This window comes from Ovis aries, chromosome 11 (assembly GCF_016772045.2).
Source record: "Ovis aries strain OAR_USU_Benz2616 breed Rambouillet chromosome 11, ARS-UI_Ramb_v3.0, whole genome shotgun sequence".
NCBI lineage: Eukaryota > Metazoa > Chordata > Mammalia > Artiodactyla > Bovidae > Ovis > Ovis aries.
Window position 1 is genome coordinate 19,293,819 of NC_056064.1, and position 24,908 is coordinate 19,318,726.

At 53.9% G+C, this 24,908-nt stretch overlaps 2 protein-coding genes across 5 annotated transcripts in view; one reads left to right on the forward strand and one right to left on the reverse strand.

The window, feature by feature from the left end:
* The first annotated feature begins 2,505 nt into the window (after window positions 1-2,505).
* Window positions 2,506-21,172, forward strand: LGALS9 (galectin 9). 3 transcript variants are annotated; one of them, XM_004012487.4, is made up of 11 exons: window positions 2,506-2,595; window positions 8,568-8,659; window positions 11,121-11,322; window positions 12,143-12,253; window positions 14,133-14,228; window positions 16,085-16,120; window positions 16,770-16,820; window positions 17,473-17,514; window positions 17,973-18,061; window positions 18,160-18,322; window positions 20,485-21,172. In XM_004012487.4, the coding sequence occupies exons 1-11, from the start codon at window positions 2,557-2,559 to the stop codon at window positions 20,629-20,631; spliced, it is 1,068 nt and encodes a 355-aa protein (XP_004012536.3). In that variant the 5' UTR covers window positions 2,506-2,556; the 3' UTR covers window positions 20,632-21,172. The 3 variants fall into 3 exon arrangements, with proteins under 3 accessions (XP_004012536.3, XP_004012535.3, XP_027831045.2); XM_004012486.4 differs by lacking the exon at window positions 14,133-14,228; XM_027975244.2 differs by lacking the exons at window positions 14,133-14,228; window positions 18,160-18,322 and having other exon boundaries at window positions 20,485-20,563.
* Window positions 21,173-22,522: 1,350 nt separating this feature from the next.
* NOS2 (nitric oxide synthase 2) overlaps window positions 22,523-24,908 on the reverse strand; it is a 42,632-nt gene continuing 40,246 nt past the window's right edge. For both annotated transcript variants that reach the window (XM_042255454.1, XM_012185382.5), the window contains 2 exons: window positions 23,911-24,105; window positions 22,523-23,109 (listed from right to left, as the gene is read on the reverse strand). In XM_042255454.1, the coding sequence (XP_042111388.1) occupies window positions 22,999-23,109; window positions 23,911-24,105 (306 nt within the window). In that variant the 3' untranslated portion in view covers window positions 22,523-22,998. The remainder of the gene's footprint in view (window positions 23,110-23,910; window positions 24,106-24,908) is intronic.

Below are 24,908 nucleotides of genomic sequence, written 5' to 3' on the forward strand. Positions count from 1 at the left end.
GCTGAGGGCAGCCCACCGTAGGGCCTCCCTGTGCCTCAGACCATTAAGAATCTGTCTGCAATGCAGGAGACCTGAGTTCGATCCCTGGGTTGGGAGGATCCCCTGGAGAAGGGAATGGCAACCCACTTCGGTATTCTTGCCTGGAGAATTCCGTGGACAGAGGGGCCTGGTGGGCTACAGAGCATGGGGTCGCAAAGAGTCGGCCACAATGGAGCGGCCAGCGCTTCCGCTCTCAGTCCATTGCAGGCATATCACCATTCCATCTTCCTTTCTCCTGCTGGTGAACAGTTGCGTTGTTTCCAGTAAGGGGCTATGATAAGTGAAGCCGTTACGCACACGTGTGTATGTTCTCATCCATCTCAAGTAAATATCAAGGAGCAGAAGAGCCAGGACACAGGAGCGGTAGAAGGTTGACTTTATTATGATCCACCAGCAAGTTTCCCAACCTGCAGTGAACGAGAGTTCCAGTTGCTCCAGATCCCAGTCAATGAGAAAACAGTCCCCTTGTCCCTGGTGTTGAAGAGAATTGCAAAGAATTTTCCCTTCTTTTTCTCCTTTCTATTCCAACTGTGCCACCAGCCCCTGCTCCTTAAATTCGGTCAAGTTTCAGTTGATCCAGGAATCTAGTGAGGATGGAGAGGGGAGAGAGAAGGCATACAGCCTCAGCCTATGGGGACATCTCAAAGAAGTCCATCTTTGCAAATTCTGAGGCACAAGAAGGGAGCAGCCCTGGAGCACCTGCTCCCCACTCGGTTCCTTAAGACCCTCGACTGCTTGTCCAGCCTGGACCCTCGGGCCCTGTCTCTGCCACATGGTGGGGGGGACCCTCTTGACTTCAGGTAAGAATATTGTTGCTGTGTCTTTCCTCTGCATCTCCATCCACGATCTAGTTGATCCTGAGTCTCTGTTTCAATCATTTCCTTTAACAAAGTGGTGGAGCCAATTAAAGACAGCTTATTCAATATACTGCCCTGGTATCCATGTCAGTTGGAATGTCTGGGACTTATCCGCTCCCCATTCTAAAGCCCAAAATCAAGGGAGAGAGAAGAGAGAGACTGGTAGAGAAAAGGGTCAGAAGCTCCTGGGGCATCATTGTACACAATGCTCAGGTAACTTTGGGCTTCCCTGGTAGCTCAGCTGGTAAAGAATCCGCCTGCAATGCAGGAGACTCCGGTTCAAGTCCTGAGTTGGGAAGACCCCCTGGAGAAGGGATAGGCTACCCACTTCAGTATTCTTGGGCTTCCCTGGAGGCTCAGACGGTAACGATTCTGCCTGCATTGCAGAAGACCTGGGTTTGATCCCTGGGTTGGGAAGATCCCCTGGAGAAGGGAAAGGCTACCCACTCCAGCATCCTGGCCTGAAGAATTCCATAGACAGAGGAGCCTGGCAGGCTAGAGTCCATGGAGCTGCAAAGAGCCAGACACGACTGAGCAACTTTCACTTCCCTTCACTTCAAGGTAAACTTCAATGTGAGGTTTTATATTTGCAAGACATTTCTTTCTACGTGATTATGTTTTTCTTTTCTTTTTTTCCATGCCAGGCAGCATATAGACTTAGTTCCCTTGTCAGGGATCAAACCCATGCTCCCTGAAGTGGAAGTGCAAAGTCCTAACCACTGGACTACCCGGTTTTATAATGTTTTTATATTAGGAATAGAATTTTAAAGGAGAGGATACCTTTTCCAGACCCTACTGATGCTTTTGAACTGTGGTGCTAGAGAAGACTCTTGAAAGTACTTTGGACTGCAAGGAAATCAAACCAGTCCAATACCAAAGGAAATGAACCCTGAATATACATTGGAAGGACTGATGTTAAAGATGAAGCTCAAACACTTTGGTCACCTGTTGCAAAAGGCCAACTCATTGGAAAAGACCCTGATGCTGGGAAAGATTGAGGGCAGGAGGAGAAGGGGCGACAGAGGATGAGATGGTTGGGTGGCATCATGGACTCAACGAACATGAGCTTGAGCAAGCTCCGGGAGATGGTGAAGGACAGGGAAGCCTGGTGTGCTGCAGTCCATGGAGTCACAAAGTGTCAGACGCAACTGAACACCACCAACCCCGAGTGGCCTCCGATGGCTCAGCTGCCACTGATGAGCTGTGTGACCTTAGGCATGACCCTGAGGCTCTCTGAGCCTCTGTTACTCTGCCTGGAAAAATGGTTATAGTCAGGCCTTCCCAGTACCACCACCACCCCATGCACAGGCAGCCCCCGTCTGCATGGGCCGTGCCAAGCAGTCCCACCATTGTCTGGACTTTCAAGACACAACCTCAACATCAGGGAGTGTCTCCTGGAAGCTCGCTGTGGTGTGCCTGTGGTGAGGATCTCTGAGCCTACAGGAAATTCTGGGACCTATTCTGACTTGGGGTGGAGCACAGGAGAGAGAGGAGAGAGAACACTTGGCAAGGAGCACCTGCTTCCATCCCCTGCTCTTTCTCCACCCATTTCCTCTTGCCCTGGGCTCCTCCCCATTGAATAACTGCCAGATTGCTTTGGTTTCTATTTCTTCATTAAGCCAGCAGGCGAAGTGGCTGTGGCTACAGAGGCGGTGGAGACATGGCCTTTGGTGGTGCCCAGGCTTCCTACATAAACCCAGTGAGTTCCCGGGGCTAGGGGTGGCCTCAGCTGGGGGAGGGGAGGGACAGGGGTCACAGCTCCTGCAGGTGACAGGAGCTCTTGCAGGGGATGGGGGAAGGGGGGCATCCAAGTAAGAACACAAGAAAGGCAGACACGCCAGCCGGCATGATCCTGACAGAATTTCTGCTCCGAGCTCGTCTTGTCCCCCTAGCACCACTCAGGGCTGCAGCGGATGAGCATCACCAGGATTCAGGAAGCAAAGTTTTACTGAACTTTCTCTGGCTGCCACTCCTCTCTAGATGCCCAGTGGGGGAAGAAGGGCCCACATCATAACTAGAAAAGAGATTATTAATCTTTTTTCTTTTTGCACGAAGAGAGAGGTACACAGGGCTTCTGGGGAGGCTAACAACCCAGCTTGGAAGCGAATTGCACTTACCTTGAAGATGGCCTCCCTGGGTTCAACCATGTACTAGCTGGGTGACCACAAGCATCCCAGGTGGCTCAGTGGTAAAGAATCCGCCTGCCAGGGCAGGGGATGCAGATTCCATCCCTGGTTGAGGAGGATTTCTTGGAGGAGGAAATGGCAACGCATCCAACATTCTTGCAGGGAAAGTCCCATGGACAGAGGAGCCTGGCGGGCTACATTCCAAAGGGACATGACTAAACAGTTGGGCACGACTAAACCACTGAGAAGTCATGCATATGTGACCTCCAGCAAGTTGCTTTACCTCTCGGGGCCTCAATTTTTGCATCTGTACAACAGGGATAATCCTCAAGTCACCGCCTAGGGCTGGGGGAAGAAGTAAGCGAGGCAGTCCACTGAGAGAGCTTGAAAGGTGTCCGGCTCACTGTGGAAATGTTTAGAATCAATAGGAGTCTGGGGGTGGCAGGGAAGGCCTCCTGAGGAGGTGTCTGCTCCCTGAGGGGTGAGAGAGTAAGGCAGGGCAGGTCAAGGCTATCTGAGAAGGACTCTCTGGGGAGTTATGGGGGAGAGAGGGCACTGTGGGGTGCAATGCAAGGGCTGTGTCTTGTGCCCTTTGCCTCTTGTGTGGAGGCCCCATTGCAGGTGGCCTTGTTTAAACCCTGTGAACCTTATCATCCCCAGGTCATAAATGGAAAACAGGTTCAGACAGGTGGAAGTCACTTGTCAAATGTCCCCAGATTGTAAGTGACCAAGGAAGCAAGTGCCACGGAGAGAGCCCTGGGTGAGGAGGAAGCAGGCAGGCGGCAGGCTGGGTCTCAGGAGGTTTCTATGCTCCCTGCGTCCTGGGCCTGGTCCTTCAAATCTCCCAACCTCAGCTTCCTGAGAGGCTGGGCAGGTGGGCTGCTGGAGTCCTTCCTGGGGAGGGCTGGGGGGACAGCAGCTACTGGGGACTGCTGGGCTCCCACCTCCCCGGGCGCCCCGCTGGGCCTGCCTGCTCCAGGCAGTGTCCAGTGCCCCTCAGCCCACTTTGGGGGGCTCCTGTTGGGGTTGGAGGAAGCTGCCCCCCACAGTGGGTGCTTCCACGGTGACCCTGGGGTCAGGACGTGACACCTAGGCTTCCTTCTCCCTCAGATGGGGGACCTGGAGCCCCTTCCAGGCCCTGACATTTTATTATTCTAAAGACACATTTTTCCTTTCTAATCCTTGGGTTCAAAAGCCAAGGATTTGAAACTAGAAGGAAATTTCTTCTATTGACAGCAGGGCCTCAGAGTCTGGACGAGAAGGAGGCTGGTGCAGCCCCCCAGGGACCAGCAGCACTGTTCACCCCATGTGGCCTCCCGCCCCCAGGTCACCCAGTGACCTCTAGTATCCTGGACCTCACTTCCTCCCAAGTGCAACGTGAGAGTCACTCCCCCGGCCAATCGGCTGAGTCACTGCCTCCAGGAAATGCCTCAGGAGCACCCCTATTGCTCGCCCATGCCCCGCTCTGGTCTCATCTGGCCCAGCCCCCAGAGGGCCAGGAAGGCAGCAGCCATCAGAGTCAGGACAGGACTCGCTGTTTGGTCCCAGAGGATCAGGGCTTCATTGTGAGGAGCGGCCCGGGTCAGGGCTAAAAGCATGGGTGTTGGGATTCAAACCTGTCTGTATCACTGCCCAGCTGAGTGACTTCGGGAAAGTGGGCAACCTTCTTGTTCCTGTTTCCTCATCTGTAAACGTGGTACTAATAGTGACCAGCAGGGCTGGGAAGATGAGTTAACTCAGACACGGAAGGGAGGCCACCAGAAGGGGAGCGGTGCTGCCCCCTGCGGGTGAGCCCCCTCGCCAGCTATGGCTGGGTGGCCTCTGTGACACTGGGTCTCCAGAAGGGGGCTGCCCACCTCTGGCCAGCAGGGCCTGGTTCCTCTTTCTGGAAGGATCTAAAGACGAGGGAAAGATCTTCAGTCTCCAGGCATGGCCAGGAGCTGAGACCTAGTTCGATCCCAGCAGAAGGATTAAGTCACCCTGCTGCAGATAGCTACCCTTGTCCCGTCCTTCCAGCCAAGGGCTTTCCACTTAGCCTTTCACCTAATCCTCTCAAGGACACTGCCAGGCTGGCCTCGCTAGTGTCTCACCGTTCTGAGGAGGGAACTGGGGGGCAGACAGGTCATGTGACTTGGTCAACATCAGAGCTGCCGGCTTGGGGAGTTGGGAGGCGAGTCCATGCTGTGGAACCATAAATCCAACTTAAAAATCCTTCTTCCGGGTCCTCTAGGTGCTGCTGTTTCTTGCTAAGATCACAGACACACAACACACACATGCCTGGAGGGGTCCTCGGCCAGCCAGGCTTAAAGCAATACAAGTTCATTCTGTTACAGTTCTGAGGTCAAAATCTAAAATCAAAGTGTCAGCAAGGTTGTTCTCTGCTGGAGGCTTCAGGGGAGAACGTTTCCTTGCCTTTCCCAGTTTCCAGAGGCTGCCCGCTTGCCTCGGCTTGTGGCCCCTTCCTCCTTCTTTAAAGCTAGCAGCTTCTCACTTCTGTTGCCACATCTACTACTGACCCTCCTCTTCTGCCTCCCTCTTTGAGGACCCTGTGACTACACTGGGCCCATGCCGACAATCTGCAATAACCTATCTCAAGATCCTTAACCTAATCACATCTGCAAAATCCACTTTGCTGTATAAAGTAGTATATTCACAACTTCCAGGAATTAGCATGTAGACATTTTTGGCAGGACAGAGGGGAGGGTGGTAATTATTCAGTCCACCCTACCCTCCTTGGAGTCAACCAATATTAATGGTTTGTTTGAATCATTCCAGAAATGTTTTTACATAATGCTTTGTTTATAATTAGTCAATATATGTATATAGTCTCTCCCACAGAGAAGGCAATGGCACCTCACTCCAGTACTCTTGCCTGGAAAATCCCATGGATGGAGGAGCCTGGTAGGCTGCAGTCCATGGGGTCGCTAAGAGTCAGACACGACTGAGCTACTTCACTTTCACTTTTCACTTTTATGCATTGGAGAAGGAAATGGCAACCCACTTCACTGTTCTTGCCTGGAGAATCCCAGGGACGGGGGAGCCTGGTGGGCTGCCATCTATGGGATTACACAGAGTCGGACACGACTGAAGCAACTTAGCAGCAGCAGCAGCAGCCTCCCTCACCCATTTTTAAAATAATCCATGTGGAATCATTCCATATCAATTCTCAGAGTTCCCTTCTTCCTCTTCTTATGAAGTCTCCATAAAGCCCATTGTATGGAAATACCAAATTCTTCCCAGTGGACTTTTGGACTTGCTTCTGATTCTTTACAATTATAATGCAGCTATGAATAATCTTGTCTTTAGGACTATACTCAATTTGAAACAATCTTGTGTTTCAGAATTTGAGGATGCCACTTAAGACATTAAAATCTCACAAAGCTTTCTGGGGGAATCATTTCCTAAGATTCTTTACTGCCTGAGCCACAGCTTTCTTGGTGGCTCAGAAGTTAAAGAATCTGCCTGCCGTGCAGGAGATTTAGGTTCAATCCCTGGGTCAGAAAGACCCCCTGGAGAAGGGAATGGCAACCCACTCCAGTATTCTTGCCTGGAGAATCCTACGGACAGAGAAGCCTGGCACTATAGTCCATGTGGTCGCAAAGAGTTGGACATGACTGAGCAGCTAACACACACACACAGACACATTTCCTAAGATTAACTGTACTGCCCGCCCCCGTGGCCCACACAGGGCTTCCTCCATCCCACCTTCCTTCGGTGCCCTGAGGACCTCATCCCATCACACTGCGCTTTCAGTTCTTTATACCTTCATGTGAATATGCTTGAGGGAGGCGCCCATGCTGCCAGAAGGATATATTTTAAGCCTTGTCTTTCATAATGGTATGAAAGTCTCTTAAGAGGCTTCAACGACCAAATAAGGGGATTCTTCTCCAGGAAAGTCCGCCATGCTGGTCAGCCTCACTGGGTCAGGCTGATTCTACTCCAAAATCACTGACATGGACAGACAACAGAAAGAACTCAGAGATGCAGAGATGTTGTAATTTGCTTAAGGTCACCAAAGTATTTACTGGCAGAGTTCAGACCTGACCTGGGGGGCCACAAAAGACACCTCTGCCCAAGGTGCACGGAGAGCACAGTCTGTCTGAATGGGGTCCTGGCATCACTGGGTATCTCCCAGGGCCAGCTGTGCACACCGGGCTCGGAGGGGTTTCCCTGGATTCTGAGTGGTTGTGCGCCTCAAGGACACAGGGTAGGACTGAATTGGGCTTGTGGGTGCTTTTTTGTTTGGCCTGCACGGTGTTTACTTTAATTTGCTGCCAAGGAAAATGTATAATGTGGAGAGAACAGTATCATCAACAATATACACCCATCCCTCAGTTTCAACTCTTGACTTATCTGCTTCACTTCTAGCCAACCCTCCTTCCCTTCCCATCCCTGGATTATTTTGAAGCAAATCTAGACATATTATCTCATTGCAAACATTCATTATGTGCTCCTATCACAAAGAAACTCTTTTAAAAGGATTTTTGCCCCAGAAAGTAGAAAGCTTTACAGAGAAAAAAAAATCCAGATTCCTGTCTTCTCCTAATAAGCTGGAAGCTCTGTCCACACTGGACTGGAAGGTAATCACGGTTACAGCTGAGTGGACACTGCTCTTTGGATGAGGAAGATGATGCCTACTTTGCCGCAGTCCCCACCACTCCCGACTGTCCCCTACCTGGCCAGCTCAACTATGCAAATCATCTGCCTCATTTCTGCGCATTGCATGTGTGCATGTGTGTGAGTTTTTTCCTTCTTTTTTTAAAAAAAATTTTCTATATTTTTATTTTCCATTGGAGTATAGTGGCTTAACAATGCTGGGTTAGTTTCAGGTGTACAGAAAGTGATTCATCATACATATATATGCATCTATTCTTTTCCAACTTCCTTTCCCGTTTAGGTTGCTCCATATCATTGAGCAGAGTTCCCTTGCTATACCGTAGGTCTTTGTTGATTATCCATTTTAAATAAGCATTTGATTTTTGTAGGGAATTGACTTAAAGGAGAAGGGAGACAAGACTTCAACAGCTTGAAAAACGTGAAAATTGACTAGGAGATAGTACAGTGTGTAAGGCAGTTTGTAGAACCCCATTAGGCATTTGGAAGGAAGCTTCCAAAGTTGAGGTGTTAACTAATTTAGGAATTTTGTTCAGAGACCAGGGTGGAAGCGGTGGGGGGGTGGGGGTGGGGGTGTAGAGAGACAACGTACTACACGATGGAATCTTCCACAGACTTTCTCATTCAATCATGAATCTCACCCCAAAAGTGGGGTTTATCCCTATTTCACACATGAGGAAACTGAGGCAAAGAGAAGTAAAGTAAGCTTCCCAAGGCCACTCAGGTAACGAGCAGCAGAATCAGGATTCAAACCTGGACAATGCCTGGCTCTAAGATGAAGCCTCTTCACCAGAACCAAGGATCCTTTATTTATTTAATTATTTATCTGCTTTATTAAAATCTTTTTATGTCTGCACTGGGTTGCGTGCAGGCTTTCTCTAGTGTGGCGAGAAGGAAGCAGGAGGCACTGACCGCCATCTCCTCCCCACAGGTTGTCCCCTTCACTGGGACGATCCAAGGGGGTCTCCAGGATGGACACAAGATCACCATCATTGGGACCGTTCTTCCCTCAGGCGGGAACAGGTACTGGGAATTGTCTCTCTCAGCCTCGCCCTGAGTGAACCACGGTGCTGTCAGTTCAGGAGGGTCCACCCAGCATCCTCCAAGTGTCTGCACTTGGCTCCGGGGATGGGAAGGGCCTGGCCCTGCCAACACTGCATGAGACCCCGGCCACCTGCACGTAGCATCCAGGGCACCATTAAGCAGACTCCCCAGAGACGGGGGGTGGGGGGGTGGGGGTGGGGTGGGGGGGGATGGAGGCTCACAGTCTAGGGAGGGAAGCAGACCAGCCCAGAGCAGAGTTCTGGGACGGAACCTCATACACGACGACCCAGAGCTGCAGATACGTCAACTTCCTCCATTTCCTGCAGTCACCTGCATCTGCTTCAGAACCCTCATGTGGGCTGACGTGGAAATATTTAAACTTGCCTTCAAGGCTGCGGTTTGGTCTCTTTCGGCTTCAAGGTCTTTGCTGCTAAAGTCAATTCAAAATATAAATATCTCAGCTCTGTTTCCCATCCCCCTCCTCCCCGAGGTGGGCTGTCTGGGAACACAGAAGAGCTTGCATATATTCTCAGAGGCGGGAGGGCCATCAGTGGCTCAAGCAGCCCTGACTGACCTCTGCCGAGGGCTGGGTGGCCCAGAGGCCTACAGCATGTGCCTGTGTGGGTGGGGTCCAGGTGGGCTGCACCCTGAGATCCACAGTATACACCGAGGCCCCTCTGGACACATGACTTCTCTCAGAAGCCTCTAGATGACTTCCTCTGCCACTGCCTCCCCTGCCAGGTGACACAGCCTCACTGACCATGGGACTCTTGAGAGCCCTGAGTGTCCCCAGGGGACTCGGAGGGAGGTGAGGCACCCAGTTTCCCAGAAACCGTTCCAGCAGGGGAATCGGGACCCTTGTTTCTGAACTTCCATCCCTCCCTCTCCCCCCTTCCCTGTGCCGACCCTTCCTCCCAGCACAGGAGGGCTTTCTACTCCACTCTAACAGACCTGTCTCTACCTCCGAGGGGCCCCCTTCCGATGGAAGCTGCTCTTCTCTCCTTCCCTGGGAACACAGCCATGAGGCTGGAGGATGGCAAAGGGCAAATTACACCCCGATATTTCAGGAACACCGTTCTTCACTTTAAGAGGAACGGGGACTTCGATTTTCTCACTCTAGATTGGAACATCCTTTCCTTTTTTTGTTCCCAGAGGGAGCCTCTAGGGCTCAGGTCCCAGCCAGTTCTGTTGGTCTTGCTGGCTGAGAACTCTCCAAGCACCTTAGTGTTGAGGACAACAACCCAAACTTACCTTCGTAACTGATAAAGCAGTGGGTTCTCAGGGTTTCCCTGGAAGGTGCGTGGGCACCCTTCCGCGCTTCCACTGCAGCGGGCAAGGGTTCCATCCTTAGTTGAGGAACTAAGATCCTGCAGGCCATGCTGCACAGTCCAAACAAACCAAAAACCAAAAATGGGCCCTGCAGATAGAGTGTCCACTGAGGGCCGCCCATGAGTGTGCTGCAGCGCCTGGCTCTGTGGGGATGACACGGGAGCGAGGCACACTCTATGATTGCTGTGTGTTGGTTGGGGAGACCAGAGTGACTCTGAGAAGCAGGCTGTGAACCGCACTGGTTCTGAGTTCAGGCAAGGTGGTGGGACGTAATTCTTGCTGGAAAACCTCAGATCAGAACTTGGTTTGGGGATGTGCAGGAGTTCCACCTGGGAAAAGTCCCATCGACAAACATCGACTGCACCCCCTTCATGAGCCAGGCCCCTTGGAAGCTCCTTTTTTTTTTTTAGCCATTACCTTAGAGTCATGGCTGTACCCAGAGGAGGTTGGGAAGGTGAGGAGAGATGGGAACAAGCAATCACTTACTAGGCATCATCCCCGAAGGCAGGCAGTCACCCCCTTTCCTGGGTGGGGCAGCTTGAATAGCGTGGGCTTGGTCATTGCAAATGACAAACAGGGCAGAGCTGGGCTCGGGGTCCAGGCCTGCTGACCTCACTGGGGGCAGGTGGACACACGATGGCCTCCAGTGAGGGGCAGACACACACACCGAGGTCCCCACTGCCGGAAAGCTAGGGTTTATTCTACGTCTCCCCTTTAGACACCGTCTCTGTAGGCGGCCCACCAGGGCCATAAGTCCTTTCCACTTGCCCTCTTCTGTCCCAACTTAATGGACGTGGGCAGGCCTCGGCGACCACTTGATCCAAAAGGCTCTCACTTCCAGGCACATTTTTCGAGTTCCAACTTGGATACAAATTTCTTTACCCATAGAAATTCACACTGTAAAGGCAAAATGTGGTAACTGAACAAAAGCACATTAGTGCAAATTAGGTGAACAAAACAGACAGCAGCAGACTAGGGCTGGGCACCAACCAGCCATGCAGGCTGTGTGTGGATTCCCAGATGGATGTCAGTCAAAAGTTTGAGAACTTCCTGTTCCCACCCTTGGGAATAAACCAGGACACCAAGCACTGCCTGACTTCCCTCCACCTAGGTTTGCTGTGAACCTTCAGACCGGCTATAACGACCATGACATTGCCTTCCACTTCAACCCTCGGTTTGAAGAGGGTGGGTATGTGGTCTGCAACACGAAGCAGAGAGGAAGCTGGGGGCCGGAGGAGAGGAAGATGCAGATGCCCTTCCAGAGGGGGGGTTCGTTTGAGCTCTGCTTCCAGGTACAGAGCTCGGAGTTCAGGGTGAGTTGGAACTCTCCTCTCGTCGCTTCAGCTGCCTGTCCCCTGTCTCGATCAGGTTCCATGTATGGTCTTAAAATAGTCACGTGAACAACACCTTTGTACAGAGAAGAGGATCATTTCCTTGTAAGGCTGCAGGCCCCTTACACACCTTCACCTGCATTTACAAGTGTGCCTGTTGCTTCATTTACTCCAGAAATAAGCACCAGAGAAGTCACCATGGTGCTTTTTGGCCTCCTATTTCCATTTCTCTGTTGTACCCCTTCTTCCACTCCAGGTCCCTGGGAACATTTCTCTTCCTGTTACCTTGTTGGTGCCTTTATCCAGGTGTAATTAATGACTTGGTTTTGCAGGGCATTGCACATTGCTTTTGCAAGCAGAGCAGTGTCTCTGGGCTTGGGAAGAAGGAGGGGGTGGGGTGAGTCCATCTGTGTCTGTGCTTCTCTTTGTGAACACAAATGCCGCCACGCCCTTGTCACGTAACCTGATGTCACCTCTCCTCTGCTCCCCACCAACATTTGTATGTATATTTCAATATGCATATTTCAGTAATACCCCAGGTGAGCTATGATTAGAAAGACAAACAACCAAAAGAGTAAGAAAGCAATGACTGGAGCCAGACAGAGCTAGTGCCTGGATGCCCTCTGGGTCCCAAGCACGTTCCTGTGACTGGCACATCTCTGAAGGCTGATGCCCGGATCTATAGGGAATGAATGTGGAACCAGATGCAGGCCTAAGCTTCTGGAAGCAGGGGTCCCGGAGGCCCAGGTGTGTGCCCACCTGGCTGGAGCCCCCTCCCTGGCATGTGCACGTCTCTCCGCAGGTGATAGTGAACAGGAACCTCTTCACGCAGTATGCCCACCGCGTGCCCTTCCACCGCGTCGATGCCATCTGCATCACGGGCGTCGTGCAGCTGTCCTCCATCAGCTTCCAGGTCAGACTGTCCACCCAGCGCTCGTCCCCAGGGGCTGGGTGTGGGGCCCAGTTCCCTGGGCCTGGGCCCTGCTGTGTGGACCCAAAGTGCCAGCCGGTCTCCTTTCCACGCCCCTGGCTCCCTTCTCCTCCTCGTGTTGCTGTCTCTGTCTGGGACACCCGCGCAGTCTTCTGGACTCAAATGCCACTCATCTCTGTTTCTCTCTGTCCCCACTCTGCTTAGGAGGCTGTGTGGTGGTAGAAAGAACCCGGGCTTGGGAATCAAACAGAATCCAACCCAAACCCCCAGCTCTGCCGTTCTCATGGGCTGGGCGATCTTAGACACATGACTTCGCCTCTCCCAGCCCCAGTCTCCTCAGCTGCGGAAGGAGCAGGGTCTGCTGCCCCACGGATCGCTGTGTCAGCTCAGCGAGGTCACAGCCATCGAGGGCACAGAACAGCCTGCTGGGCCACTCCCAGGTCTATCTGATCCTCTCTGCGTTTTGAAATTTTTAACATGTAACCAACATCTGAAAGGTCAGGGGCAGTTTCACAAGATGAAGGAGTTCTGGAGTTGGATGGTGGGGATGGTTGCACAACTGTGGAAGTCAACCTAACACCATGACCCACACACTTAAAAAGAGTTTACGATGGTCTGTTCTGTGGGGTGTGCATTGTGCCACAGTGCAGCAGAAAAAAGGTCAGGTAACAGCACACAGAAGTCTGGATTTCGGTTTTTTTGTGTGAAAACTGGGAAGACTGGGGTATGGTGGGCCCACACTCTGTGGGGCCTCAGGCTACTGACTGGAAGCTGCCGCCACGACTCTGGTATCTGTGCATGCACCTGGAGATGGGAAAGGCACGCGGCCGGCCCTTAACAAACACAGGGTCCTCTTCTTTGGTCTGCATCTTCCATATTCCTTCCCTCCTTAACTCTCTCCCATGGGGGTGGAGGAGAGAGGAGAGAAAAGTAGAGATGGAGAGAGAGATGGAGGTGGAGAGAGAGACAGAGATGGAGGTGCAGGTGGAGAGAGGAAGTGGAAAGAGAGATGGAGAGACGGTGATGGAAAGAGAGAAGGAGGTGGAGATAGAGAGATGAAGATAGAGAGACAGAGGTGGAGGGAGAGATGGAGAGAGATGGAGAGCGAGATAGAGGTGGAGAGAGAGAAAGGCAGAGAGAGAGGTGGAGGTGGAGAGAGATCGAGGTAGAGAGAGATGGAGGTGGAGGGAGAGATGGAGAGAGATGGAAAGAGAGATGGAGGTGGAGAGAGACAGAGGTAGAGAGAGATGGAGGTGGAGAGAGATGGAGAGGAGATGGAGGTGGAGAGAGACAGAGGTAGAGAGAGAGATGGAGATGGAGAGAGACAGAGGTAGAGAGAGATGGAGGTGGAGAGAGACAGAGGTAGAGAGAGAGATGGAGGTGGAGAGAGATGGAGAGGAGATGGAGGTGGAGGGAGATGGAGAGGAGATGGAGGTGGAGGGAGATGGAGAGGAGATGGAGGTGGAGGGAGATGGAGACGAGATGGAGGTGGAGAGAGATGGAGAGGAGATGGAGGTGGAGAGAGATGGAGAGGAGATGGAGGTGGAGAGAGATGGAGAGGAGATGGAGGTGGAGAGAGATGGAGAGGAGATGGAGGTGGAGAGAGATGGAGAGGAGATGGAGGTGGAGAGAGATGGAGAGGAGATGGAGGTGGAGAGAGATGGAGAGGAGATGGAGGTGGAGAGAGCGCTGGCCAGCCTACTGTCACTCCTTGCAGCCCAGCCTTCCCTCTGCGGGTCCTGCGCATCCCTGGCTCCCCCACCTGTCCGGTTAGCTCCTCCCTGCCTGGCCCCTGCTTTCCCACTCTTCCTTGGCTACATTAACGCTTCTCTTCACCCCACGGCGCCTTTTGTTTTAACAGAACATCCGCGCAGCTCCCAAGCAGCCCGTCTGCTCCAAGGTGCTGTTCTCCCCGGCTGCCTGTTTCCCACCCAAGCCCAGGGGGCGCAAACCAAAAGTGAGTTTAACAGAGGCCTGGGGAGGCTGAGCCGTCAGCACAAAGGACACAGTGTCTGAGACACTGGTCTAGTCAGCAGGCCAGCCAGGGTCTCCAGGCCCCGTTATACCCAAAGGTTCATCCACACCCCAAGCCCAGAGCTGGGGACCTGGGAGTTGTCCTCAGCTCTTCTTTCTGTCATTATCTTTCTAGGGCACTGGCGCCTCTCCTCCCAAAGCCACTGGCTTGGTCCAGGCCATCCGCCCCCTCACCACCCCACCCACAGCCTGGCTCTCCACCCCCACACACCCACCTACCACCACTGTTTGTTCCCACGCACAAATCCAATTGCATCTTCCCCCTGCTTTAAAGTCCTAAAGGCCCCAAGTCCTTCCAGAGAAAGCCCAGATTCCCCAGCAGAATCTGCAGAGTCCTCCCCAGGCTTGCCCCAGTCCCCCTCCCGGCCTCACCCATGACGCTCTCGCAGCCTCCACTGCTCACGAGGGGCAGCCTCAGGCCACCGCGCTTTTGGCACATGCCGCCCTGTGCTGAAAGCTTGCTCTGCCACTCACCCCCAGCCAACCCCGAATGGCCCCCCGAAGCTCTCCTTGAGTGTGGCTCCTGTGGAGCACCGTCCCTGATTGGTGGATCACCGGATGCCCCTGCATCCCTAGACTCTCGATATCTCTGCGCTACGTCAGTCATCATGTCCTGCTATAATTGTGCTTATGTATGTCTCTCCATCACTCCTCTCCCCTGCTTCCCTATACCCACCAGGCCCTCTGTGGGCTCAGATTGTAGCTGGTTCATTCATGTATCCCAGCATTTTCCGCAGCGCCTGGCATGCAGCAGGGACTCAGTTAATGAACGTGGAATAGGTTTGCAAGAGGAACAGTCTGCTGGGTGAAGGCAAGGTCCCAGACAGGAACGGGAGCAGGACCTGCCCTTTCCTCAGCCACTTAAGCAGTGAGGACTGAGGGGAGGCGGGGGTCTCTCTACCCAGCCCTTCCCATGCCCATCATGGTGCAGCCAGGGCACCTGCCTCCTGCCATGTGGACCCAGGACTGGTAGAGCTCCAGGGAGCCTTTGCAGGGCAGCTCGACTCCGGCCCTGGCCTGGGGAGGATGGGGCGTGATGGATACTAGAAGAACTGGGTACCATTTTGGATTTTATCTCTTGTTATCTGGGTGAGCTCGGGCAAGTTGCCTAATTTTTCTGAGAACTGGTTGCTTCGCCAGCACAACAGGAGGTAAGGATGCCCCTCTCATTTGTAAAGCCTTGAAGCCAGAGCCTGGCACACAACAAATCTCCAGCCAATGTTAGTGTTCACCTTATGGGTGAATTAGGGCCCCAGGAATAATGGTTTTGTCTCAGGGAGCTAAAGGAAGCGAAATGGTCTGCACCAGATATGGCCTCCTCTCCTTTTGAGGGCTTTGCCGGTGGCTCAGATGATAAAGAATCTGCCTGCAATGCAGGAGACTCGGGTTCGATCCCTGGGTTGGGAGGATCTCCTGGAGAAGGGAATGGCAACCCACACCAGTATTCTTGCCTGGAGAAATCCCATGGAAAGAAGAACCCAGCAGGCTACTGTCCATGGGGTCACAAAGAATCAGACGCGACTGAGTGAAACACTTTCACTTTCCCCTTCTGAAGGAGCCAGTGGGAAAATTCACCCTCCTCCACTTCCAACCCCTCCCGGACACTGTTGCATAACCACACTGTATCCTGGGGGGATGGGTGAGCATCTGGGCGCCCAGAAGGCTCAGGAAGGCTTGCTAACAGCAGGAAGGAGGCATTTCTTCCCACAGGTCTAGCTGCCATCTTACGCTCACGCGGCACCAATGTTAACCACCGTTTTCGCTTCTCATCCCCTTCAGCCTCCCGGGATGTGGCCAGCCAACTCGGCTCCCATTGTAAGTCTCTTGCCTCTCTTTAGAAGCTTTTCGCTTTGTTTCTTCCTGTGGGTTAAAAGAGAGCTTCCCCAGTGTCTCAGAAGGTAAAGAATCTGCCTGCAATGCAGGAGACCCGGGTTCAGTCCCTGGGTGGTAAGTTAAAAGGAGGAAGCAAGCCAAACACTGGGCGTCTCCCACTGGAAGGTGGGGCCACCAAGGCCAGACTGCTGGACCATCTGCCTGGCTGTGGGGGTAACAGTGGGAGGGCTTGGGGGGAGGGGGGAGGGTGGCTGGCCCTGATGAATTGGGAAACGGCCCAGAGGGCCACTGGTTTGCTCAGGCCCCTGTCAGCTGTGGGCAGCCACAGGACGCCAAGACCCCACTTCCACTTCTTCCTTCTGCAAAGTGAGGCTATGCTGGAGTGATTCCCCTAAGAAAGACAGGCCACACACCACAAATGCATATTTGTTCTCAGAAGAAACCTGTGCCCCTATCTCATGCCCTTAAGAGAAGAAATATCTCTGCTCACCAATTCGGAGGTACCTCCTGGCTGGTTACAAGCTCAAGATGAAACTCTCCCAAGAGGAGAGAGTTAAGTGCTACCTCTGGGGGCAGGTGGTGGTCTTCCCACAGGTGAGAGCTGGTTAAAAACGTGGTTTCTTCCTTCCAGACTCAGACTGTCGTCCACACCATACACAGCACCCCTGGACAGATGTTCCCTGTAAGTCTGAACACTGGTCAGCTCACAGCCCCACTACGTGCCCCTTTACCAAAGGCTGAATTCTCTAGGTCCAGAGTCAGGAAGAAAGCAGTGTAGCGAGGAGAGTGGGGACATTTGGGGCTGAGGTCCTTCGCTCAGGGGGCATGCACACAAAACTCTCCTTAGAGACAGTAGAGGTTCTGGATCAGGCTGGATTTACCCAGCGGCGCAAGAAATTGATCCCCTAGCGGCCACTCCAGTGTTCTTACCCAGAGAATCCCAGGGACGGAGGAGCCTGGTAGGCTGCCATCTATGGGGTCGCACAGAGTCGGACACGACTGAAGCGACTTAGCAGCAGCAACTGATCAAGGACGTACGCTGCTTCTCTGCCTCCGCCTCCTGCCGGGACAAATTACACAGGAACCTGGAGTCAGCGGGGCTGTCCTTGGAGGGGCTGAGGGGCGGGTGACCATGATGAGATCCAGGCGTACACAGGAAGTCCCACCACGGCTGATATGGGGAGGAAGGTGGCTCGGAAAACCCAAGAGCTGAAACCTTTACTACTTCAGTCTCCTATTGGGGCATCCTCTCTAAAACGTGCCGTCTCACAACAGTTTATGCATACGCGTGCGTGCGCACTCCTGCCCTGACGTTCTCAATCTCATTTCAACAGAATCCCGTGATCCCACCCGTGGTGTATCCCAGTTCGGTTTACGTAAGTGGTTTCTCAGGGAGGTCTGGTTTGTGCTGTGCAGGGTTGGGGGCAGGGGGAGAGGGCAGCTTTCAAAATTAAAAGCATTGCCTTAGTAAACTGAAGTTCTGGAAACTTCCAAGTAACTTAGAAGACTTACAAAAGGAGCTTTCACCTTTAAAATCATCCCTTCACCCTGAGCATATCATACAGCCTCCCCTTCTCAGCCTAAGCATCCTTTGCATCCAACCAAAGCTCTTTTTCTGAAGGTAAATGTCCATTAATTTGAGGAATGCTGGAAAGGTTTTCTTTGCCGTTTACTGAGCCAAGTAAAGATTCCATGGAATTCTTTCTTGAAGATGCTCACAGACACAGCAAACTGTGGGCTGACAGTCCAGACGCGTTGAAATGGGCACAAAGGTCCCCCTAGGGTGGCGGCTGCTCTGGCTGCTCTGGCTGACCTGCCCCACCCCTCCCCACAGCAACTGCCTTTCTTCACCTCCATCCTGGGTGGGCTGTACCCCTCCAAGAGCATCCTGGTGTCGGGCACCATTCTGCCCAACGCTCAGAGGTAAGCCAGGCCTCCCGGGGAGAAGAGACACCCCAAGGTCATTCTGGCCACCCCTCTGCCTTGGGGCAGAGAGTCCATGGGAGTGGCCCGCCCCCCAGGTTCTACATCAACCTGCGCTCAGGGAGTGACATCGCCTTCCACCTGAACCCCCGCTTCAACGAGAATGCGGTGGTCCGCAACACACAGATCAACGGCTCCTGGGGGTCTGAGGAGCGAAGCCTGCCACGAGGGATGCCCTTCTTCCGGGGCCAGAGCTTCTCGGTGAGATGTTGCCACCTGGAGCTCGAATGGGCTCTCAAGGGGCAAATGGAGGAGCGGGTGGAGGGCATCTCGGGGCACATTGATCGAGACATGAGTTGACGCCTCTAGCATGAGGCCTGGCCTCAGAAGAAGAGAAAGTTCACCAAATGACTGCTATTATCATTTTATTGTTACTGTCCTGCGTAAGGCAGGGGGCAAGTGCTATTGGCTGTTACGGATAAGGAAACTAATTCACAAGTGTAGGTTCCTTGCTAAGGTCACACAGTCAATCCGTGTGGGATGGGACTTGAGAAGGAGGGGTCACTCACTCACTCACTCACTGACTCAACAGTCATTTATCAGCTATTTCATCCAGGCCCACTTTGAGCAGGAAGTATCCCAGGGGCTGGGGGGACAGTTATGACGCCAGCAGTCTAGGTCCTGACCCCACGGCGTTTACAGCCAAGGTGGGAGGAGGAAGAAGGAAACGATAGACAGATCACCGTGGAACAGCAATGGGTACCACGCGGGGAGCAAAGTAGGATAAGGAACAGTGAGCCCCAGGGTCATGCGGCCTTAGGTGGGGGCAGATCTCAGAGGAGGCCAGAGTGCATGCGGGATCTCGGTGGAGGGAGGAGCCCAGCTTGCAAAGATTTAGGAGCAGCAGAGAGAAGGGTCATGGGCATGGCCTGTCTAGCAAGCAGGGAGGACAGGGAGGTGAGGGGTAGGGGGTGGGAATTCTGGAGGCTGGGATGACACAGAACTAGATTCTCAACACTGACTACATACTCAGACCACCTGAGAGCTTGGAAAAGAAAAATCAATGCCTGGCCCCACCCCAGGACCATTGGGGGTGAGCCTGGGCACCCGTATCTTTTTTGGGGTGCCCTGGGTCTTCATTGCTGCGCGTGGGCTTTCTCTAGCTGCGGCAAGTCGGGCCTGCGCTCTCTTTGCCTGCAATGCGCGGGATTCTCTTGTGACAGCTCGCGAGCTCAGTAGTTGTGGCACTTGGGCTTAGTTGCTCCGTAACGTGTGGAATCTTCCCAGACCAGCGACTAGGCTGGTGTCCCATGCATTGGCAGGCGGATTCTTAACCTCTGGACCACCAGGGAAGCCCCGTCTGTGCTTTGAAATATGCCCTCATACTCCTCTCCCAGAGTTGAAAATGACCAATAGAGGGCCTTGGGGGGCAGCGAAGGAATCTGGATTTTAGTACCAGGTGTTGGTATGTTTCAAGCCAGAGAGCGGTACACTTTGATAGCTGTGTGACCTTAAGCAAGTGACTTAACTGCTCTGTGCTTCAATTTCCTTGTCTGAAATATGGGGCTACAAGTAATACCAGTCTCGTGGAGAAGCGAGAAGGAAATGAGATTGTGTTCGTGACATGCTTAGGACAGTGCCTGGGGTGCAGGGACCACTCTGCTGGTGTCAGCGTGCGGTGGGCACGCTGATAGTCTAACAGAAGTGCTGCCGCTGCCTCTGGAGGATGTCGGGAAGGAAAAGACAAGTTAAGGGGCTGCCGCCGCGGAACACAAGCACTGACCACGCCTGTGTGCTGGGTCCTAGGGGTATGGATGACAGAGGCCAGGCCTAAGGGGGCATCTGACTTGACTCGATGGGGGTCAGGAGGTGGGGAGTTTCCCTGATGGCTCAGCAAGTAAAGCATCCGCCTGCCAATGCAGGAGACATAATGGACATGGGTTCGATCCTTGGGTTGGGAAGATTCCCCTGGAGAAGGAAATGGCAACCCACTCCAGTAGTCTTGCCTGGAGAACCCCATGGACTGAGGAGCCTGGCGGGCTAAAGTCCAGAGGGTCGTAAAGAATCGGACACGACTGAGCGACTGTGAACACACAGGAGGTGTGGGAAGGCCGGTTGGAGTGAGGAGGCTGAATCCTGAAGAAGGATTAGCAGTGATCCGTGTGGACAAGCCGTGCAGGGCGGGGAGCGATGACATTCTGGGTGGGGGTGCGAGGCGGGGAACACACTATGTAAAAGGCGCTGGGAAGGAGAGCGCAAGGCATGTTTGGGCACGAGTGAATCCTTCGATGTGGCTCAAATGCAGGTGTGGGTCTTGCTTGACTGAAGTTTGGGGGAGTTGGGAAGGAGGGAGGGAGACGAGCCTGCCTTCCGCTTGAGGACAGCCCAGGTGGGGTACAAATGCCGGGGGCCTGTCTGTCCAGGTGTGGATCGTGTGTGAAGGCCACTGCTTCAAGGTGGCTGTGGACAGTCAGCACCTGTTTGAATATCACCACCGCCTGAAGAACCTGCCCGCCATCAACAACCTGGAGGTGGGGGGCGACATCCAGCTGACCCACGTGCAGACATAGACCAGCCCTGCCCTGTGTTGCTGTCTGAATCTGCTCACCACCCACATCTTCCCTGCTTCAGCCCCAGCCCCAGCCCTTCCCAGGCCGCCCAGCATCTGGGGGCTTTGCTGGAGAGGCCACGACCTTGGCTGGCTCTGCTCCTGGCTGCAGCCAGCACGGAGCGGAGAGGGCAGCTGGCCGGGACTGGGTAGCACCCGGATCCTACAGAAGACGGGTGGTCCGCAGGCAGAAGGCCCTGTTCAGTTCCCGTGGCAGAAAGGGAGGGTCCTGGCCTTCCCAGGCTCCAGGCCTGCAGCCCCACCTGCCTCGAAACCACATTCCCATCCCCCATTCAAGTTCACCTAGTCCGAGTGCCAGCTGTCACTCCGCGTGGGAAGCGGCGTCCTCGACCCCTCCCCTTTCTCCAACCTTGACCCTCTCCCCGCTCTGTTAAATCTACCCTGCTGATACCCCTCTGGCCCCCACTAATGGACCGGAACCGTCTCGGTAGGGGGCTGTCCCTTTCCCCAGTGTCCTTCGAATAAAGAAAGGAAGAAAAAGACTTGTTGGTTTATTAAATGAATCTTGAGACGTGTTGTTGTCTCTGGAATTGGGATGATCCTGGCTGAGGGAAGGGGGAGGAAAGATCACTGGCTCACTCTGATCAGGGGGCTTCCTGACATTGCAGCCTGCTCCCAGCGGGTCTCCCACCAATCCCACAAGGGTGTGGGAGAAAGCTCAGACGCCCTCTGGACGGGAATCTTTGCTGGAAGCTGGGTGACAGAGGTGAGCCCCAGAAAACCAGTGGCTCCATGCTTCTGCAATGGGCCGCATGGCAGGCCGGTTCAGCAGAACCCTGAGTCCTGGGGGGAGGAGGAGCCGGTGAGCTCCAGAGAAGCTGGCTCAGAAGAGAGGCCTGTGTGTGTGGTTCTGCTGTGGATCCCCCGGCATCGAGGGTCAGTGTATGTGGGGAGTGGGAAAAGACTCGGTGTGGGGGTTCCGCCGGTCACAGAGCCAGTGCCGGGGGACCCGGCTCTGTGCCCGCATGACGCCAGCACATCCTACTAACTCCAAGAATCCAGTCCTTGGGAACCAGGGTGGGCTTGGACCAGCAGCACCTGGGGGCTCCTTAGAAACACAGAATCCGGGTTCTGCGGCAGACCTCCTCAGTCTGCAATGTAACGAGCCCAGGTGGTCCCCTGCTCGCTGGAGTGGCAGAGGCGCTGGTCCAGGGGACTGTCCTTGACCACGTTGTACAGACGCATCTCTAGGACACTGCGGTGGCGTGCCCCTCCTCCCCACCCCCCGGCCACCCAACCTGAGCAGGAATTGGGGAGGGGAGAAGGGGGCCAAGGAGCCAAGGAAACAAGAGTCCAAACCCAGGCTGGGAGCCAGATTTAGCCAACCCTCCACCTAGCCCCTGGCTGAGTTCCTTCCTTGTTCCCACCAGGTTAGGTCCCTGAAGGAGCCTTCCCCGTGGAAGACGTATGTCCCTCACTCATCATCAAGTCCTTGACACGCAGCCCAGCCTCACCTGCTTTGTCACCCAGGAGCCAAATCATTACTGGCCAAACTGTCATGAAACAGGCAGCCCAGAGCAGAAGGCGGTGACTCCCGAGACAGGGCTGTGGGGCAGGCCTACACTAAGGGACCGGCAGCTCGCGGCTCAGCTGGCGCCCTCAAGCCAGCCTGTGCCTCCTCGCCTCCATCACAGGTTTTCAGATGTGCACAAAACCTCATGTGCTGCCCCCAGGCCCAGTGGGCATTCCAGAGAAGCAGCGTAGCCAAGCTGGTATGTCCCTTTGTGGGGGATTTTTGTCCAAGCAAAGGTAGCCCCACCACCACCCCGCCAACCCTAACTCTGTACAGCTTAAGGCTGCTTTCCTTACAAAACACACACATACATATACAGTGTGGTTAAAATAAAATATATTTCGTATAAATATGTCCATCATGGAATCATACAAGGAAGGCCCAAGAGGCAGACTGGGGTTTGCTTGTTTTAAATACAGAGGCATAAATAACTGTACATGGGCAGTTAAATACAGAGTGGCGTGACAGCGCCTCCTAGTGGTCACTCCAAATGGTGCAATCAAGGAAGTTCCATCTTTCTCACCTCCTGGCCAGAACGGCTGCAGATTTAGTCTCCAAGGGACCAGGGAGGCCTGTCTCTCCATCACCCCGGAGCAGGGGCTCAAGAGAGACAAAAGGTTCCACCCTGTCTCCAAGGCTGCTACTTGGTAGCAGGTCAAGTAAAGGGTTTGAGAGGGAAGGAGATGGGGAAATAAAATGAGAAGCTTGGGGATATGATCTCCCTTCAATCTCCCCAGTCCTGTGACCTCAGATAATCGAGAGTGGGTGCCATCATTAAGGTCCAGGGCAGCAGCTTTAACTTGTGTTGGCGCCTGGAGCTCTGGGATCGCTGGGCGCTGCCCCATCCTTTTTCATCTCATAGGGAAATACAGCACCAAAGATGTCTTCATGATAGCGCTTCTGGCTCTTTAAGGGAAAACAGAGACCAAGGTATTAATATCAGCTCTGTTGGTGTAGCCCCCTCTCACTCAGCAAGTCCAGGGTTCCCTGGTTTCCCCATCACACGGACACTCATGAACTATTTGCCTTCCCAATTGCCATGCTTAGACTAGATTTGAATCTCACTTAAGACTCTTTAACTCTCATGAGCATCCACTCTGGTGTGGACCACAAAACATCTCCCCAAGCTTTATGATGGCCATTATAGCCTGTTCATTGGAAAAGACCCTGACGCCGGGGAAGACAGAAGGCAGGAGGAGAAGGGGACGAGATGACGGAGGACGAGGTGACTGCATGGCATCGTTGATTCAACGAACACGAGTCTGAGCAAGCTCCGGGAAATGGCGAAGGACCGGGAAGCCTGGCGTGCTGCAGTCCACCGGTCGCAAAGAGTCAGACACAACTGAGCGACTGAACAATAACAAAGCCTGCCCTGTGCTTGTCCCACAGGGCTCCAGGCACTGGGGGCTCGGGGATGAATATGGTTGGGAAAGGCTGTGCTCTTTCTCCCGGTCTTCAAGCTCTTTGATGCACAGCAGCGAATTAGGGACTCTGAGTGTCTTGCAGAAAATCAACACGTCTGCCTTTGTCCAACTGAGCAACCAGATCAGGACAGACAGGCAGGCCTTCTAGCACCTCACCAGCTCTGGCCTCCCACCCTCTCTAGGATCCCTTTGAGATTAGTCTGAGCCTGAGTCCCCTGGTCCCAGCTCCCAGGCCCGAGCCTGTGCCCCGCATCCCGAGCCCACACACCACCAGTGGTCCTACCTTGAGCTGGAAGAAATAGTCCTCCACCTGTTCCTCATTCAGGCTCAGCGCAGTAGCCATCAGCTGCTTCAGGCTGTGGGCCACGTCCCGGGCCATGCGCACGTCCCCGCAGACATAGAGGTGGCCTTGCTCTTCATGGAGCACACGAAGCACCTCACCCGCCAGCCGCTGCCGCAGGATGTCTTGAACATAGACCTGAAACCAGAGGAGATGGTGGGTCCAGGGCCCCGCTATTGAGGGCAAAGGCTGCGGTCAGGCCTCCTGGCCATGGGGAGGTGGGGAGCGGGCACAAGGGGCTGTGGGGTGAGCACCCTCCCAGCCAGGGCCTTGCATGGGGACAATCAAGGTCGAGATGAGGAGGTGCACTGGCGCCCTGCCTGGCCCAGGCCTGAGCTGGGGCTGGAGAGGTGAACACCGGCCACAGCCCTGTCCTTGAGGAGCTGACCTCCAGTGAAGCTCCCAGATTTAGCACACTTGCTCTGAATTTAGCATACTTCAAAGAGGCATCAATCAAGCCACTTGTCCTGCCCAGGGCTCTGAAGCCCATCTGCTTACACCCCAGAAAAGGGAGCCTCTCAGCACAGACTGTCCAGGGGACCCTCCTTGTAATTCAGAGCAGGGTTCCCCAGATATTCAGAAGTCCTGGAGTCAATCGGGGACTCCTTGCTCTTGCTTCACACAAGTGATGCCACCAGGCACAGAGATGCCACCAGGCACGGAATACCAGTGTGGGAGGGGCCCAATGGGACAAGTTCACAAAGGCTGAGCCAAGAGACTGTTCTGACTGCCCAGGCTCTTGGGGCAAAGTGCCTACTGGGGTAGCAGAGTGAGTCAGCAGGCCATTCAGGGAACAGCAGCCACCCTCCAGCCTTGCGGTGCCTGGACCACCACCCACCCAACAGTTGTACATCCAGAGTGGGGAGCCTTCAACAGGCTGGGCACTGGGGATGAACCCATACATGACCCTGACTAGCCCTGACCATCTCAGGACCTGTCTC

What these genes read in the sequence shown, in the direction of transcription:
- LGALS9 (XM_004012487.4), top strand. Translation starts at nt 2,557, where the DNA reads ATGGCCTTTGGTGGTGCCCAGGCTTCCTACATAAACCCA. An exon ending in CCCCTGGACAGATGTTCCCT is followed by an intron (nt 16,821 to 17,472) that starts GTAAGTCTGAAC and finishes TCATTTCAACAG; the next exon opens with AATCCCGTGATCCCACCCGT. An exon ending in TGTATCCCAGTTCGGTTTAC is followed by an intron (nt 17,515 to 17,972) that starts GTAAGTGGTTTC and finishes CCCTCCCCACAG; the next exon opens with CAACTGCCTTTCTTCACCTC.